The 16,452-nt window shown below is 38.9% G+C and overlaps 1 protein-coding gene across 13 annotated transcripts in view; it reads right to left on the reverse strand.

Moving 5' to 3' along the window:
• Window positions 1-16,452, reverse strand: part of LOC5576251 (pantothenate kinase 3) — a 115,499-nt gene that overhangs the window by 13,844 nt on the left and 85,203 nt on the right. For 10 of the 13 annotated variants that reach the window (XM_021849838.1, XM_021849839.1, XM_021849837.1 and 7 more), the window contains 3 exons: window positions 15,354-16,032; window positions 2,304-2,775; window positions 1,926-2,228 (listed from right to left, as the gene is read on the reverse strand). In XM_021849838.1, coding sequence (XP_021705530.1) covers window positions 1,926-2,228; window positions 2,304-2,775; window positions 15,354-15,789 — 1,211 coding nt within the window. In that variant the 5' untranslated portion in view covers window positions 15,790-16,032. The remainder of the gene's footprint in view (window positions 1-1,925; window positions 2,229-2,303; window positions 2,776-15,353; window positions 16,033-16,452) is intronic. The other 3 variants (XM_021849846.1, XM_021849845.1, XM_021849844.1) reach the window with 2 other exon arrangements.

Raw genomic sequence — 16,452 nt, forward strand, 5'->3', positions numbered from 1 at the left:
TCCAAGAGATTAATATTCGGAATCCCATTCCCATTGTATTACTTTATCAATATCTGAATTCCTATCGACATCCTAAGATTCCTAGAAAATAACATAATTATCGTAATGCCAGAATTCACACGGATATTACAAATTGCTACTGCCGGTAATCTTACCGGAATCTCAGAATTGGCGGAGCGAAAGTTTTCGTAACCTCAGAATTCCTTTGCAAAACTCAAAATTCCTTCCGATACATCAAAACTCATATCGTCTGAAGCTAACTACCAGTAGCTTTGTAGTAAATGCTACCTTTATTCATAGCAATGCGTTGTTTGTAGTATGTTCGAAAGGTGTAGAAAGGAAAATGACACAAACATGTTCCACTCGTGTTCCACATATAGCGTTTACTACCGAGAATGTAGTAAACTCAACTTTACTACATTTTATTCATACGGCCCAATGAATCAAAAAGGTGAGCCAACTCATCCATGATTTTTTGACTGCTGAGTTGCGTGATTGACAACTTACGCATGAAAAATCTCAAGCGTGAGTTGTGAGAAATTGAGTTTTTCACAACACTGCTCAGGTAAAAGTAGACTGGTCCATTAAGATCATCTTCAAGAAAGGCAACAATACCAGTATAGAAAGGATCATCGTGAAGGAGCATCTTGAAAAGAAATACTCCAATCATGTGAAAATTTTTACTGATGGATCGAAAACTGAAAATGGTGTTGGTATCGGAGTGGTTGGACCTAAACTATTAATCGAAAGAAGTTTGCACCCACAATGTTCTGTTTACTCTGCAGAAGCCGCCGCTCTGGTAGCAGCTGAACGATATGCTTCAAGATCTCCAACGGTTATTCTGACTGATTCCGCTAGTTGTACCGCTGCAATCGATAAAGGCGAATCCAACCAACCTTTTGTGCAAGAATTTGGAAATATTGGTCTACAAAAAAACAACACCGTTTGCTGGATCCCGGGCCACTCCGGAATCACAGAAAATGAAGAAGCAGACCGAGCTGCTGAACGAGGGCGATCTGCTAGGATATTCAACATGACCGTTTCCTCATTTGATGTCAAAACATGGATCAAAACTTTGGTGTACGAGAGCTTTCAGAACACGTGGGATTCTCACAGAACGACCTTCCTAAAGAGCTGCAAACCTTCGATAGACAAATGGATAGACAGATCGGACAGACGCGAACAACGTTTTTTTTAACTCTGCTTCAAATTGGTCATACTTTGATGACGAAAAAACATCTTTTTGATAAGCAAAATCCTCCTATTTGTGAAGTATGTAACGATGAGATTACAGTAGCACACATTCTTCTTAATTGTAGAAAATACGATCACATCAGAAAAAAATAGGACTAAGTAATAATATTCAAATCGTGCTAAACAATAACAAGAAAAATGAAATAAACTATTGAAATTTGTTAAAGAATGTAAACTAGATCAAATCTTAATTAAAAGAGAGGTGAATGAACCTATGCAGGTTTAAAACCTCCTAAATAAAAAAAAATCATGCTCATTCACAAGCTAATTTTCTTCCGTCGGGTAGCCGTTCGAATCTTTTAATTTCGAATGGATCTACCCAAGCAAACTTGTATGCCAATATTGTAGCAGGTAGTTAGTAACAACTCCTCCCCTTCAAGTTGTCTACATTTTTGTGAATATCTTGAGTGTTGAAACGAAAATTCTTACTGTTTTTAGTGGGATGGCTTTGTGAAGCATTTTCTTGCAGATCATAATGACACTAGACATTCAAACACTGCATTTGAGGTCAAATGCTAGGTGGCTCATATTACCCCGATTGCCCCTATATATAATTCTCATTATTCCATCGATTCAATGATTGAGTCCCCAATCATTGACTCGCTGGAATAATGAGAATTATATATTGGGGCAATTGGGGTAATATCTCCGCCATCCAGTGCAACACTTACCTGGCCGCCACGAGATCTCCCGGTAATCCGAACCGCTCATAGTCGCCACCATAGATGTCCTTCACCAGCTTGTCCACCTTCGTGTGGTCACCCTTCGTGGCCAGCTGTATCGCTTCCTCGAACGTTGTGCATCCCGTCAGCAGGCAGCACAGCCCCAGGAATGTTCCTCCGCCCAAACTGGTACCGGAAATGCGTTTGTAATTGTCCGGTCCACGGACCGCTAGCACCGACACACCCGATCCGACATTCACCAGGATGAACGGATAGGGCTGACTGAAGTCGAACTTCTTCTTTGAACTTACACTGGAAATAGTAGCAGAAAAGTTCATTGGACAAGGGGAGCGATAAGTCACCGGCTCCCGGGGAGCTTCGCCTTACCTAATATCACTAGCATCCTCCCAGTAGTAGCACTCACACGGATTGTGCGTCTCGGTGAACAGGATTCCCTTGATCAGGGCGTCCAGTTCGTCGAATTTGGCCAGCTTCATGTTGACCTCCTCCTTGAAGTTGTCCTCAAATTTGAACGCTCCGCCTCCCGTCGCGCAAACCGTCGTCACCAGCTGAGCCATGCCTTTCTTCTTGGCCAGCGCCAGGAATTTGTCCATCTCGGCCGTGGGAAACCGAATGAAATGCAGTGACCCCCGCCGGCCCCGTATCTCCACGTCATCCATCTGCAGGTGGATGTCCCGGTGGCCGGTCCGACCGTAGGCCGAGTGTTTCGTCAGGTACCGCCGGATGTTGCGCAGGATTTTCGCCTCCTGGTCCAGCTCGCCCGGTGTGATGTCTTTCGGCTCGAAGTAGACCAACTTCGTTAGGGTGCCGCCGATGTCCATGCCAAACCATGGCATCGCTGGAAAGAGATAGGGAAACGTAGAGATGGGTTAATTGGACTGATATCGTTTTAATTCGAAAGAAATTTCAAATGACTATCGCAAATTCTTGGAATTTACGTCCTCATTGGAACAGAGCCTGCTTCTCGGCTAAGTGTTCAATGAGCACTTCCACAGTTATTAAATGAAAGCTTTCTTTGTCCAAGTTGTCATTTTTCGTATTCGTACGGATTCCGGTAAAATCGCAACAGCTGAACAGTTCGGTAATGTAAATTAACGAAGTACGGTAAATTTTCACAGTTGGCGACAAAAAATCATCGGAGGCTGTAATTTTTTACGAGGCAATAATTTTTGTGGGTTGAGTGGGTTGTTCAAGTTTTTATGAAAATTTCTTGATGCAGATTTTACAACGTATTACACTACACATGATTACTGCTAAACATTTTACAGGAAGTCCTTGAAAAACTCTCAGAGTTTCACTAGATTTTCTCTTACAAATTCCGACAAACTTTTTTCCAAAAATTAATCGTTCAATTTTTGTCGGAATTTCTTTGACAAACCTTCTTCTTCTTTTCTGGCGTTACCGTCCCCACTGGGACAGAGCCTGCTTCTCAGCTTGGTGTTCTTATGAGCACTTCCACAGTTATTAATTGAGAGCTTACTATGCCAATGACCATTTTTGCATGCGTATATCGTGTGGCAGGTGCGAAGATACTCTATGCCCTGGGAAGTCGAGAAAATTTCCAACCCGAAAAGATCCTCGACCGGTGGGATTCGAACCCACGACCCTCAGTAAACCTCTGGATTCTTTTTCTTTCTTCGCGGGAGCCGATAAATCCGCGAAATTTGGCCTTCGCCGCGAAATTTGTTAAATTTAGAGAATTTATATGACAATCCCAGTAAATTTAGGATGTTTGCTTATGAAAATGGGTATTTTTTTTTTAATTCGAGGTTCCATCAGAAATGTTCTGATCGTTTAGTTTCAAGTTGGATGGATTTCTTGTTGTGTTTTAAATTTTGCATTGACAATATAATATTAAACTTTTCATCTAAACTTGAAAAATGAAAAAAAGTTGTGATGACATGACGTTGAATTTACATATAAATAATATTTTCACTGTAAACATGCATTTTCATGTGGAATATGGTCAAAACTATGGGACCGCGACAAAGCCGCGAAATTTTGGTTTTATCGCCTGGATCACCCGCGAAATTTCAAAAATTTTGCCGCGAATTTCCATTGTCCCTAAGAATACCCTACAGAATTGCATAGATATTGCGCTTTAGAGTTACTACTCCCAATTTTTTTTCATTATTCGGAAAATTTTCCCAGTGACTATTCCTCCAGATATTTTCTACCATTTTGCTCACCGATTTCTTCAGACGTTTCTCCAAGAAATCTTTCAAAGATTTATATAGGAGTTCTTCCAAAATAATTCATTCCGGTTTTTTTTTTAAGAAATTCATTTAGGTTTTGTTTTTAGGAAACCACAGGAATTCTTAAGTCGATTTTTCAATTATTCTTTCAGGCATTGGTGAAGTGATAACCACGAAATCACAGAATTTTCCTATTCGCGCTTATCAACTTTCTTACTATCACTCGGCTCAGACGCCTCATGACACGATCTTTTCGAGATTTTCACGGAAAGCCGGCTCGATTCCACTTTGCTTACTGTGTGCTCTTGAACCTGACCGCTGTTAACCCGGCACATGTCAGCCAACCGTCATCAATCGGGCTGCTACCTAATGCGCTCTACTTTACTCTGCTCGAACACAAAGTTCAGTGCATTATGTGACCTTTAAAACTATCAACCAATCCCATTCCTTCCTACCGCATTACACATACAGTATTGAACAATACATTTGCCGCTTTTTCGGTTTTCCATAGAAAACGATCAACTGTGGTTGGCTGGATATTAATTATTTATGAACCGATTTGAATGAAATTTTGAAAGATATATATTGAAATTCACGTCAAGTCTAATTTCATTGAAATCGGTTTACATACAACTAAGATGTAGCCCTCTAAAGTTGACCTTTTGTAAGGAAAATCGCAAAAGTTGCAAATGTCTTGTCCAATACTGTATGTATTGGCATACGTGCCCATAAAGGCTCCATAGAAAACTAGAATCGACGATCGCGTAGAACCGGTTCACGGTCTGATAAGACAAACATCTCGCGTTCGCTGCATGTTTCCCGTGCCTTCATCAATCAGCTCTTAGAACACAGAGCGCTATTTCGAGTGTTTACTGTCAAACAAAGGCGAAGTCAGCAGCGTTATGATGGGCCGACCGAATCGTAAACAGCAGATCGCAAGATAAAGCCGATCGTTAATCGGTGGGGCTCACGCGACAGAACGCGTGATTTTTCCGATGCGCGGCGATTGGCCAGTTGACTGAAGTACGATATTTCAAACAACGATCAAACTATAGGTAGGACAGGACGTGCGCTGCTGCTACTGTAAGTCCTTGATGTAACCTGTGCTTTTCCTTAGTCATTTCCGACACACGTGAAACGGTACGGCTAATGGGAACAGTACTCGATCAAAGGTTGCGGCAAATCCGGATGGAGATTTGCATAATTATTATATTATATGTATGATTACAGATCTTGCATGAATAGAGACCATACACTTAGATTTCCTTACAAAATGGACAAATCCAAAACTTCTAGGGAACCCGACCTGACATTTTAACTAAAAGTTAGGCATAACCTAAAATTCGACCAATGAACAATTTACGAAACTATTATCGAAAACTTAAATTATAATGTAAAGATTCTTCTTTTTGCGTTTTTTGAACTGGTGAGACCGTTCTATATACTTTTATTTTATGTTTTTGTTTGTGCTAATTATATATATATTATATTATATTATATTAGATTAGATCATATTATATTATATTATATTATATCACATCATATTATATAATATTATATAATATTGTATTAACCCGAACCCCTCTACCGGCAGCTTCATTTTTTACCGTCAAACAAATATCCAAATCGCGATACCTTTTTTGTTTCTCGATATTTTTGCACCATTTTTTTCACAAGATCTCAAAAAACTCTTCTAGTTCAAGAAGCCGTGTCAATATTAATCATTGGTTATATGGTTTTGAAGATATTCCGATGTTCCTTGGGGAACCGACATTTTCCATACAAAATGTCTTTGTCAGCCATTTTGTTTTTGGTTTAATTTATCAAAAAAAAAAAAAAATGTGTACTGTACAATGCTAGGTTATAAGGAGCTACTCTGAAAAAATCATACAAATCGGTTCAGTATTATTGGAGAAATCTGAAAATTACGATATGAGGTTTTTTTGGAGTTTTTAAGATCTTTATTTGTCCAGGGTGGTAAAAGAAACATAAATGCCCATTACTGAAAGACGGCTACATCGAATTGCTTCATTTTTTCACAACATACTCGCATTAATGTATCATTTCGAGGAGTGAATATTCGAATACGATAAAAATTATGGTGTCTGAGATATTTACGTAGGTTATGGCTACACGTCGGTCCCCCAAGGAATTTTGGAATATTCGGATCCAGATGACCCATTATCAATATCGACACATACATATTTAAAAACTAGAAGAGTTTTTTGAGCACTTGTGAAAGAATGGTGCAAAAATATCGAGAAACAAAAAAGTTAGCTTGTTGCTGGTTAGCTTTTCCAGTACGTATTCGAATATGTAAGAACAAAATCAGGAAAATCTCACAGGATCCACGATTTCGACCAGTGTGTGGCCTGAGTATTTGGTAGGGATATAGCTAACAATTAATGATGTCTATTAAACGATAGAATTTTGAAATTCGATTCATGTCAGTATTGTCGGATTGATCTTCCGGTTCCTAAAAGAAATGAATTAAATGGATAAATCCAATTAATAACTCTGAGGATCAGCTGTTCTAGCCAATACTTGCTGCAAAACAAAGGTAGTGGAAATTTTTGACATCCAATCAATCAATTCAATTCACAATCAACAATCTCAAATTTTAGTCTATCTTAGTAGACTAACTATAAAATCTGTCGGCAAGAAATTTGAAAATCAAATCACCCGTCATCGTTTTATGTCAAGCGTAAAAAGCTGGATATAGTATAAATACTTGTTTTTAAAGAATGCGGTGATCAGAGAAAAACTGGATGCTTGTACATAATAGAATCGATTATAAAAGAAAATTCATATTATTTAATTATTTATAGATTCATACATTGGCTTCGTCAAAAACGTTCCAGTAAAAGTGTTAAAAACTAGAAAGAATAGAGAAATTTGATCAACTGGAAATAAAAAAATGATACTTATGATTCCGAGGAGAGAATAACTTAAAAGCCCCCTTTATGGATTTTCACCCGGGCCCTCGAAGCTCAAATCTGGCACTGCATATAACGTTAAACTCCTAGAGGTATGCAGCACCTTATATGCTTGGCGTAATTCAATGATTTTAGTTCGAAATACAGTGGGATTTCGTTTTTGGCAACAAAATCGAAATTTTCAGTTACCAAAAATGGAACCGTGCCAAAATCGGAACCCATTTTTTTCAATTTCAATAATATCATTATTATAAACCTAAATGATGGCCAGACTTCCAAACGGTCCATTTCGAAGCGGATTTCCGATGATATTAATTGTGACAGATACTCCACACACTTTCGATTGCTGATATATCTTCAATGATGTTTTATAAGCCTTATGTATACTATTTGTATACATAGGCCATGTAAAAACAATAATCGCATAAGTGACCTTTACTCTAGAATTGGACAATTCCACAAAATAGTGAAAAGATACAGAAATACAAAACATTTCATTCGTATTTACACAAAAAAATCTAGATGTTACAAAACATAATGATTTTTTGAAATTCAATGAACATAGCATAACAGTTTATCTTTTAAGTCTAAGCGTTAAATTTTACAATGACGGGGTTGGTGGTCTAATGGCTATCGCTTCTGCTGCCAAATTTGACAATATTCGATCAATTGAAAATGGCTCTTCAAAATTATATTCTTTGCATAGTATGGTATCTTATATGAAATGATTTATTCCAGTCAAAAGGGCACATAGACACAGCTGGAACCAAGAAGAATATACAAAAACAATAATATTTTTCGAAACAGAATCTTTACTAAGCATTAATTTGGATTTTCCACAAAAATATGGATAAAAAATTCCTCTACAAATAATTGAAAAATGGTAAAGGACAGTGATGCTCAACATGCGGCCCGCAAGTCGTATGAGCATCCCAAGATCCATAACTGTGGCCCACAATTTTTTATAATACACAAAAAATCTTCTCATCACTTCAATTTAAAATGAGTTTCGATTGTATTTTAGAAGTTGAGCTTGCCTATTATAAATCAACCATATGACTTTACTTGTTTTTAATTATGAATCGTGGTTTACGGCTAACCAGCTGAGTGGAAGTTTAACAACTACCGAAAAGCTAAACATTACATATACTTTGCAATTGGATTAAATGGACAAATTGATGTGAAGTTTTGCGAAAAAGTTACACGTCTTCTCAGTGAGAATCGAATATGACTTTAACAGATATTCGCAGGATTCCGCTATGAAAACCCGCTGTGAAACAGCCCGATAACAATCTTCAGGTGTCCATCAAGAATCCACAGAAACCCGCTAGAACTCTGAAGTAGTCTATCCAAGAGCTTGCTAGGAGTTTTGAGGACATTGCTTAGAATTCTAAGATTTCGCTGCGATATTGCTAAAAATTCTCAAAAAGTTCATAAGGACTTCCCAGACTACCAATAGCAATCTCCATATTCCGCTGGGAACTTATTCAGAATCCTCAGATTATTCAAATATTCAGAATGCAACTAGAACATCACAGCATTCCGCTAGAAAATTACAGGACGTCTGAGACCTTAGGAATTTACAAGGAATCGACAGATTTTGTACAGCAAGAAACCCCCTAATGTCCGATAGGAATACCCAGATGTCGCTCAGTATTTTCAAGAATCCGTTTGAAAAATTTCTAGAAGCTCACTACATATAACGCAGGCTTGATAATTCTCCTCAACATCATCAGAGTTTGGTGACATACTCTAGAGCTGCGTGCAGCCTTTGCCTCTTTGCGAGGGAGCGAAAAAATGTGAGCATCGCAACGAGAGAGAGAGAGAGAGAGAGAGAGAGAGAGAGAGAGAGAGAGAGAGGAGAGGAGAGAGAGAGAGAGAGAGAGAGAGAGAGAGAGAGAGAGAGAGAGAGAGAGAGAGAGAGAGAGAGAGAGAGAGAGAGAGAGAGAGAGAGAGAGAGAGAGAGAGAGAGAGAGAGAGAGAGAGAGAGAGAGAGAGAGAGAGAGAGAGAGAGAGAGAGAGAGAGAGAGAGAGAGAGAGAGAGAGAGAGAGAGAGAGAGAGAGAGAGAGGAGAGAGAGAGAGAGAGAGAGAGAGAGAGAGAGAGAGAGAGAGAGAGAGAGAGAGAGAGAGAGAGAGAGAGAGAGAGAGAGAGAGAGAGAGAGAGAGAGAGAGAGAGAGAGAGAGAGAGAGAGAGAGAGAGAGAGAGAGAGAGAGAGAGAGAGAGAGAGAGAGAGAGAGAGAGAGAGAGAGAGAGAGAGAGAGAGAGAGAGAGAGAGAGAAGAGAGAGAGAGAGAGAGAGAGAGAGAGAGAGAGAGAGAGAGAGAGAGAGAGAGAGAGAGAGAGAGAGAGAGAGAGAGAGAGAGAGAGAGAGAGAGAGAGAGAGAGAGAGAGAGAGAGAGAGAGAGAGAGAGAGAGAGAGAGAGAGAGAGAGAGAGAGAGAGAGAGAGAGAGAGAGAGAGAGAAGAGAGAGAGAGAGAGAGAGAGAGAGAGAGAGAGAGAGAGAGAGAGAGAGAGAGAGAGAGAGAGAGAGAGAGAGAGAGAGAGAGAGAGAGAGAGAGAGAGAGAGAGAGAGAGAGAGAGAGAGAGAGAGAGAGAGAGAGAGAGAGAGAGAGAGAGAGAGAGAGAGAGAGAGAGAGAGAGAGAGAGAGAGAGAGAGAGAGAGAGAGAGAGAGAGAGAGAGAGAGAGAGAGAGAGAGAGAGAGAGAGAGAGAGAGAGAGAGAGAGAGAGAGAGAGAGAGAGAGAGAGATTACCTGAAAAAATCCACGCATTTTTTTTTGCACTCTCACTCGAAATCGCTTAGGATCTGTGCTGAAAATTTTGAGTTAATTTTTTTCTCCTCGGAAAAAACGGAAAAAATCGCCTCCTCTTTGCCTCGCAGAGGAGTTTCAATCAAGCCTGCATATAAAAACATAGGATCCCATAAGGATTCTCCAGAATCCAGTTAGGAAACTCCTAGACCTAGCTAAGGATCACGATAACGAACATTTTGAATCATGCGGCCAGCATGCTTAATTAAATTCTTGATATTGCAATCACCATATGTACTCCAGACTGAGCAACATTGGATCGTTTCTTCAAATGCCAAAGATTATTGGAAATAAAGTGTAGTTACGACCGTGTTTGTATTTTTTGGGTGGTGAAACAGCGTATAGAAGCAACTTGTGAGTAATTTATTTGTCTAGGTATTGTCAAAGTTATAAATTATATGTTGACACTTCTGAAATTTTCTTGAATACGAATTTGCTCAAAATACGCAATTTCTTTTATGAAATTCTTTAAAAAGCTAAAAGACCCGGCATTAAGCTTGGTTTGCCTTTATTGTTATGATATGCATTTACATACGCTATGTATGTAATTCCACTATAAAAGTAACAGTGAGCTGAAGAGGCCAGACGAAATTTATGATAGAAACTAATTGGACTTTTTGATGCTCTTGTGTCAATGCTTGTGCTTTGTTCAAACGAGATTTTCCAAATTCGAAGAAAAAGTGTATCACCTAAGGACTGTTCATTTTATAAAGTGGACACTTTGTTTATGCTATATCTTTTTTATTTATTGATAAAATCGTAATCGGTTTTCTGTGTATCGTTGACCTATTATTCTAAAATGCTATGAAAATATAAAATCTTTGAAAATGCTTTTGGTTGAAGAGCTAAATAGTTTTTCCAAAAACTCTTAAAAAAAGCTGTCCGTCAAAGTTTAACATTATTTTTCGCAAAACAAAAATCCTTATTTTTATGAACAAATTGTATGTTTGTATCCTTTACTATTCTACTAAAGGTAAAGCTTTAAAAATATCAATTATATTCCACCGTTCTATGACATTAGGTAACTTTAGTGATTTACCCATTTATGGCCAAATTTGCTGATACACCATCCTTTCACTCCCAGCAAAAGAGAAAAGTAAAAAGCGTGTTCAAAACTAGTTTGGATTACTAAAGAAACTATATTAGTATAAACGAAAGCTAAATCGTGAGATTAAACTACAGTCTTAAGTATAAATTTTACTGTTTATGGTAGTTTTACTAAAAAGTCTCATACTTTTAAAATCATGTACGCATATTTATCGATCTACAGCAAATTGTATACAGTTTTCTCCGAATTTTTCAATTGGTAATCTCAGAATAACATATTATGAAAATAATATGTGGAAAATAAAATCGATTTTATTACAGCAGTGTTGCCAATTTTGATGATTGTCAGTGTACTTTGATAGGTCTTCTAAGAATAAAACAATTGTGTTTCTGTTGTGCTTTGAATGTGACGTGGGGACTTACTAAGTAACTCTATGAAGGCGTAAGTTATTTTTCATATTAATACTATATTAGGACTTCCGTCAGGACGTACTTTTACACAAAAAATTCTACTCATATCAATTCCCATCAAATTTAAAAAAAAAAAATCTTTAAAAATATACGGGAAAATTGATTTTATTATATCTGTAAAATTGTTGCTCCAAAAATAACTTGATTTTTTCCATCAGGCTTCTGATTGATGATGCTTTCGAAGAACAAGCCTTTTTTGAAAATAGAAAATATAAATTATCGAATTTCCAGCCAATTTCTTACAATCATTGATTTTGATAACCTCAAAAATCGACCGATCTAATCGTTGTTCCATATTCGTGTGAAATTTAATTATTTTGGAGAATTTTTATTATCACAACATTGTACAATACTAGTCGAACGATGTGCAGAAAACCGATTGAAATTTCATTGATTAATAAGAAAGATACAGCATGCACAAGGTGTCCACTTTATAAAATGAACAGTCCTTACCGGCATACTTAAGTGGGCTGGTCATACAACATGAAAGCCTGAGAAAAGATGTTGGAACTCTAGTGGAGATACTCATAGAGATTAATGACTTTATGAAATGTTGCAAACACACGACCATTTAGAAGTAAATAGACGCGTACGGTAATACTAGCAGTTTGTGCAATTTGGGGGAATATCAACGAATATAGAGCTCTGGAATGCGGTAAGTTTGATGCTGACTTGTTTTTCAATGACTTAAACAAAAGACAAACAGATATTTACAAAAGTTTACAAATTTTGAAGGTTTTCAAAAAAGGTTGCCAAAAATGGAGCATGCAAAAAACAGAGCATGCCAAAACAGAATCCCACTGTATACGGAAGTACTCATTGAACACTAAGCTAAGAAGCAGGCAATGGGGACGTAATGCCAATAAAAAAAAAGATTTTAGCTGACATCTCAGCAAGCCATTTTAGAGATATGATCTTTCTAAATTCTAAAAAAGAATAATCTATATGTCCTCTTCCTATATGAGGTTATCCAAATGTGCTTGGCTTCAAGATAGGGTGGAAATAGAAAATTAATCAGTTCAAATCCATAAATAAGTTCGAAAGATATTTCTCTTGCATGATCGAGAAACAAAAATGTAGAAATCTCGCTGAACTTTCCCAAATGTCCTATCTAACATTGAGGGATGCTTGCTCTCCTCTCCTATCTTTTGATTATTACAGTGCACTACTAAACCTATTAGTGTTAACTAGTGATCCTTCATAGAGAGATAAGCGGAAGTAAAATGGAATGATTTGGCAACAGACCAGCAGTGCTGATTTTGCTCGGCGTCGAGAATAATATTGTAACACGGACATGACTTCCTCATAGCTAAAAAGTGTATTTTGTTTCTTTATAGATCTTTGAGATACATATCCAAACTAATAAACAGTCGAAAAAATCAACAACTAAAAATCGCATTGACAAAAATTTTAAAAAGAAAAATATTTCATTTTTTTGCTTCATGCAAAATTACTTTTACCGAAATAATTTCAAGCGGATTACATTACTCTTCAAGAAAAGTTCAAAACAAACATAACGCATGTTCGTTTGGCTCACACTTTGACAGCTCTCGCTGCTCGATTGGCTCACACTTTGACAGAAATGTCAGCTTCCGCGAATCTCTCTTATAAAGGATTACTAGTGTTAACCGTAATGCGTGTAGGTCACCTTTTTGTGGTGTGGAGTAAGATCTACCAATCTGAAGTTCCATCTTGTTTGTCGCATTAGGGTAATATGTTTCAGTAATTCATAACTCGCGATAAAAAGTCCTTGTCACTGGCAACAGTTTCTGAAATTGGATCTATTTTACCTAGCCATCTGAAGACTCGAATTTTGTCAGTCCCGAGACTACATTTGAAGCCATACACAGAAAAAAATTCGTTCTCGTATCCGTGAACAGCAAACGTGAAGTCGTCAACAAGCAAAAATACACCGTGAACTAGATCATGTATCTGTGACCAATGATGGTAGTTCACGGTGTATTTTTGACAGTTCACGTTTTCCAGAACGCTTTTTTGAGCGTGTACATTGTGGCTAGCAACCGGCAGCAATGACCTGTTAGCGTTAGCGTTAGCGTAGTTACGGTATACTTCGTAGATTGGACACTAGCAACATTCATGTTTCTTTTTAATAATCACATTTTGACTACTTTCAGGAACAAGGCAGGGGAGTATACCTTGTTCAAATCATAAACAAGAATACTAAAAGCATGAATATCACTATTCCCGGCCACGCCCATCTTTACCGTAACTTTGGATTGGGGGCAGGAAATGTTGATGTAGCACTTACTTAATGAGAGGCCACCGACTCAGCGACACCCTCATAAGTGCTACGGAGTTGGAGGTTGGGGAAGGTATATTGTCAGGATTCGCCTAGAAAGCTGGCGATAGACCATAAACATTTGTTGTTTAAGTGTTCTCAATTTAATCTTTTGAATGCCGGCAATCAATAGAGAAAACAATAGTTTATTTATAGTATAAATAGTCTTTCGCGAAATGCTTGTCGATTGTGCAGTAATATTTTTGCTCAATAGCCAGTAAAAAGCAAAACCGATCCCTCCAGAGTCATCGGATTGTATAAAATAACGATACGCGTAAAAAAAAATCTCCAGCGACGCAAACCCGTGCGAAATCGTGAGCAAAATCTATCGGACGACGCAAAACCGAACTGCCCTGCTTGGGCTTTACGAAGCACTCGATGACTTTGAAACTTTTCGAAGGGCACATTAACTAAACCTTCAAAACTTCCTATCTTGTGATCAAATTTAGAATGACAACTGTAGCAATACTTTTCAATAGTGATAAAGTAGCACGAACTAGAATTATTAGAACTATTTTTAAAGCTTGTCTTCATTTTGACGAGTCACCCGAATAATTCGTCGCAACAACTTACTATCCCTTCCGGATCGATGAGCAACAGATGCTTCTAGCAACCGGCAGCAATGGCCTGTTCTAACAAAACAATTTGAATGGCTTATTGTAACCAGGGTTGGGAAAAAATCAGAAATTCATTTTACAGTAGCCAAACAGAGCCAATCGCAGTCAGCGAAGCCAGTGAAACTCACGCCTATGGACCGATGCACGAGTTCACTATCTGACGTTTGAGCGGTGCCGTGTTATTTATGTGACCATAGCAACCAGCGAATTCGGCACCGCTCGAACGTCAAATTAGTGAACTCGTGCATCGGTCCATCGCTGCTGTAGGCAAAGAGCCTTGAAAATTACAAAACACCCGTTGCTAAGGGCAACCCAAAATTACTATACAAAAAGGTTCTATTTCCCGCTGCATTTCCCGCATTTAGAGCCTTCAAAGACACTAACGATTTAGAAAATGCATGCACCCAACATAGGCTACTTGATGAGATTCACTATTTTGAACTACTGTACTGGGAAAGCCACGTGATTTTCGCGAAATTCAAGCCTACTACTATTACCATTCCCAGCACTGATTGTAACCAATTATTCTCCTGTCTGAAAGGCCAAACAAATGGCGGACCCGTAAGGGAAATGCCACAATAGATCAATGATCAACATAATGGTCGCAATGACTCATTCGAACCTATCCGAACAGAAAAAAAAAGAAGTGAAATCCACTGGTTATTTTTTTCACAATAGTTCGAAAGACAGTGTCGTTTGCTAGCGATTTGTACAAAAAGCGCGACGGAAGATGCGGATTTTGCAGATTGTGATTGCGGAGGAAGTAAACAAAGTGAGGCTTCCATTGTTAATTAGGTCATTTAGAAAAAAATTAGCGAGAAATGCTCAATTTGTTGGTTTACATAGAGGCACGCTTTCAAAGTTTGAACTATGCAGACACGCAGAACTGCTTCTTGGAATAATTAACTAATTACAAATAGAACAGCGTAATGTACATTAGGTACTTTTGAATGGAACATACAACGAGTCTAATTTCTATGTTTGCACAGGAAAGACAGTTAATAAGAATATTAGACAGATAGTGAAAAAGAAATCATCTTACATAGGTGCTCGTCCGTTCGGTTGTCATGCACGCTCTGGTTAGTGGAATGTTCCTTGATACTGCTAGTCAGCCTATCAGTCTCATCAGCTCCTTCATCGTCGGAGGAGTCTTCCTCCACGTCCTCTACCTCGTCCTCCTCATCGTCGTCCTCATCATCTTCTTCTTGCTCCCGCTGCACACCGTCCTCACAATACCTCGCCTTCCCAAGACTGACCACGATGCCTTCCAGCTTCACCGGAAGCATTCGCTTCTTCCTTCGGCGCCGTCTTTGCAGCCTTGACGATCCACTAGCACTGGCACTGGCCCCAGCACCGGAAGACGATCCCATGTTCGCCGCCGAGGATATCGAAGACGTCGAAGAAGACGCCGAACTGGAGGCCATCATGCGGAACTCTTTGTACGGCTTGGCGGCTTTCGGACTGGACAGTGGGGACATTTTGCGTTTCGGTTTACGTCGATGGTAGCGGGATGTGGCGTAGGTCCACCGGGTTGTGCTGACCCCGGTCAAGAGGCTCGTTGTGGTGATACGCTTTGTGTAGCAAGGTGACGACGACGAATCATAGTACACGGCTAGGCTGTCGTCCGGATCCGAAGGTGGCGTCGATGGGGGCGTCGGAAGTGTCGAACGGTCCAACGGGCGCGGCCGGAAGCGCTTCTCGATTACAGCGTACAGCGCCACCTGGAACGGGAGGGAGAACGAAACGAGCAAACGGAGAATCGAAGGGTTCTTTGGTTATTTGAACTGTGCAAACTACGATTTTTTTGTTTCGACTATCAAAGGCATGAAATGGCAATGAGAATATGGTGAGATGAAGCGAAACAGATGAGAACAGATTTTAGCGTGACGACAAATTAGTACATGAATAACAAGCTGTTAGAGACGACACACAAGTGACAAACACCGTAACAATGAATAAGTTTGCAGATTTACAGAACAAACATTCAGCAGCGAGCATCAATGATTAATACACATCTGCGCCAGGGCTTTCGATACATCCAACCAACGATTGACGTAGATAAATCGGCAACGATTGGCAATCTAAATATAACGGAGGCTTTGGAGGGTCCCGTGAAGATGAAAATTATCACTTTTATATCA

This window comes from Aedes aegypti, chromosome 3 (genome assembly GCF_002204515.2).
Source record: "Aedes aegypti strain LVP_AGWG chromosome 3, AaegL5.0 Primary Assembly, whole genome shotgun sequence".
Lineage (NCBI taxonomy): Eukaryota > Metazoa > Arthropoda > Insecta > Diptera > Culicidae > Aedes > Aedes aegypti.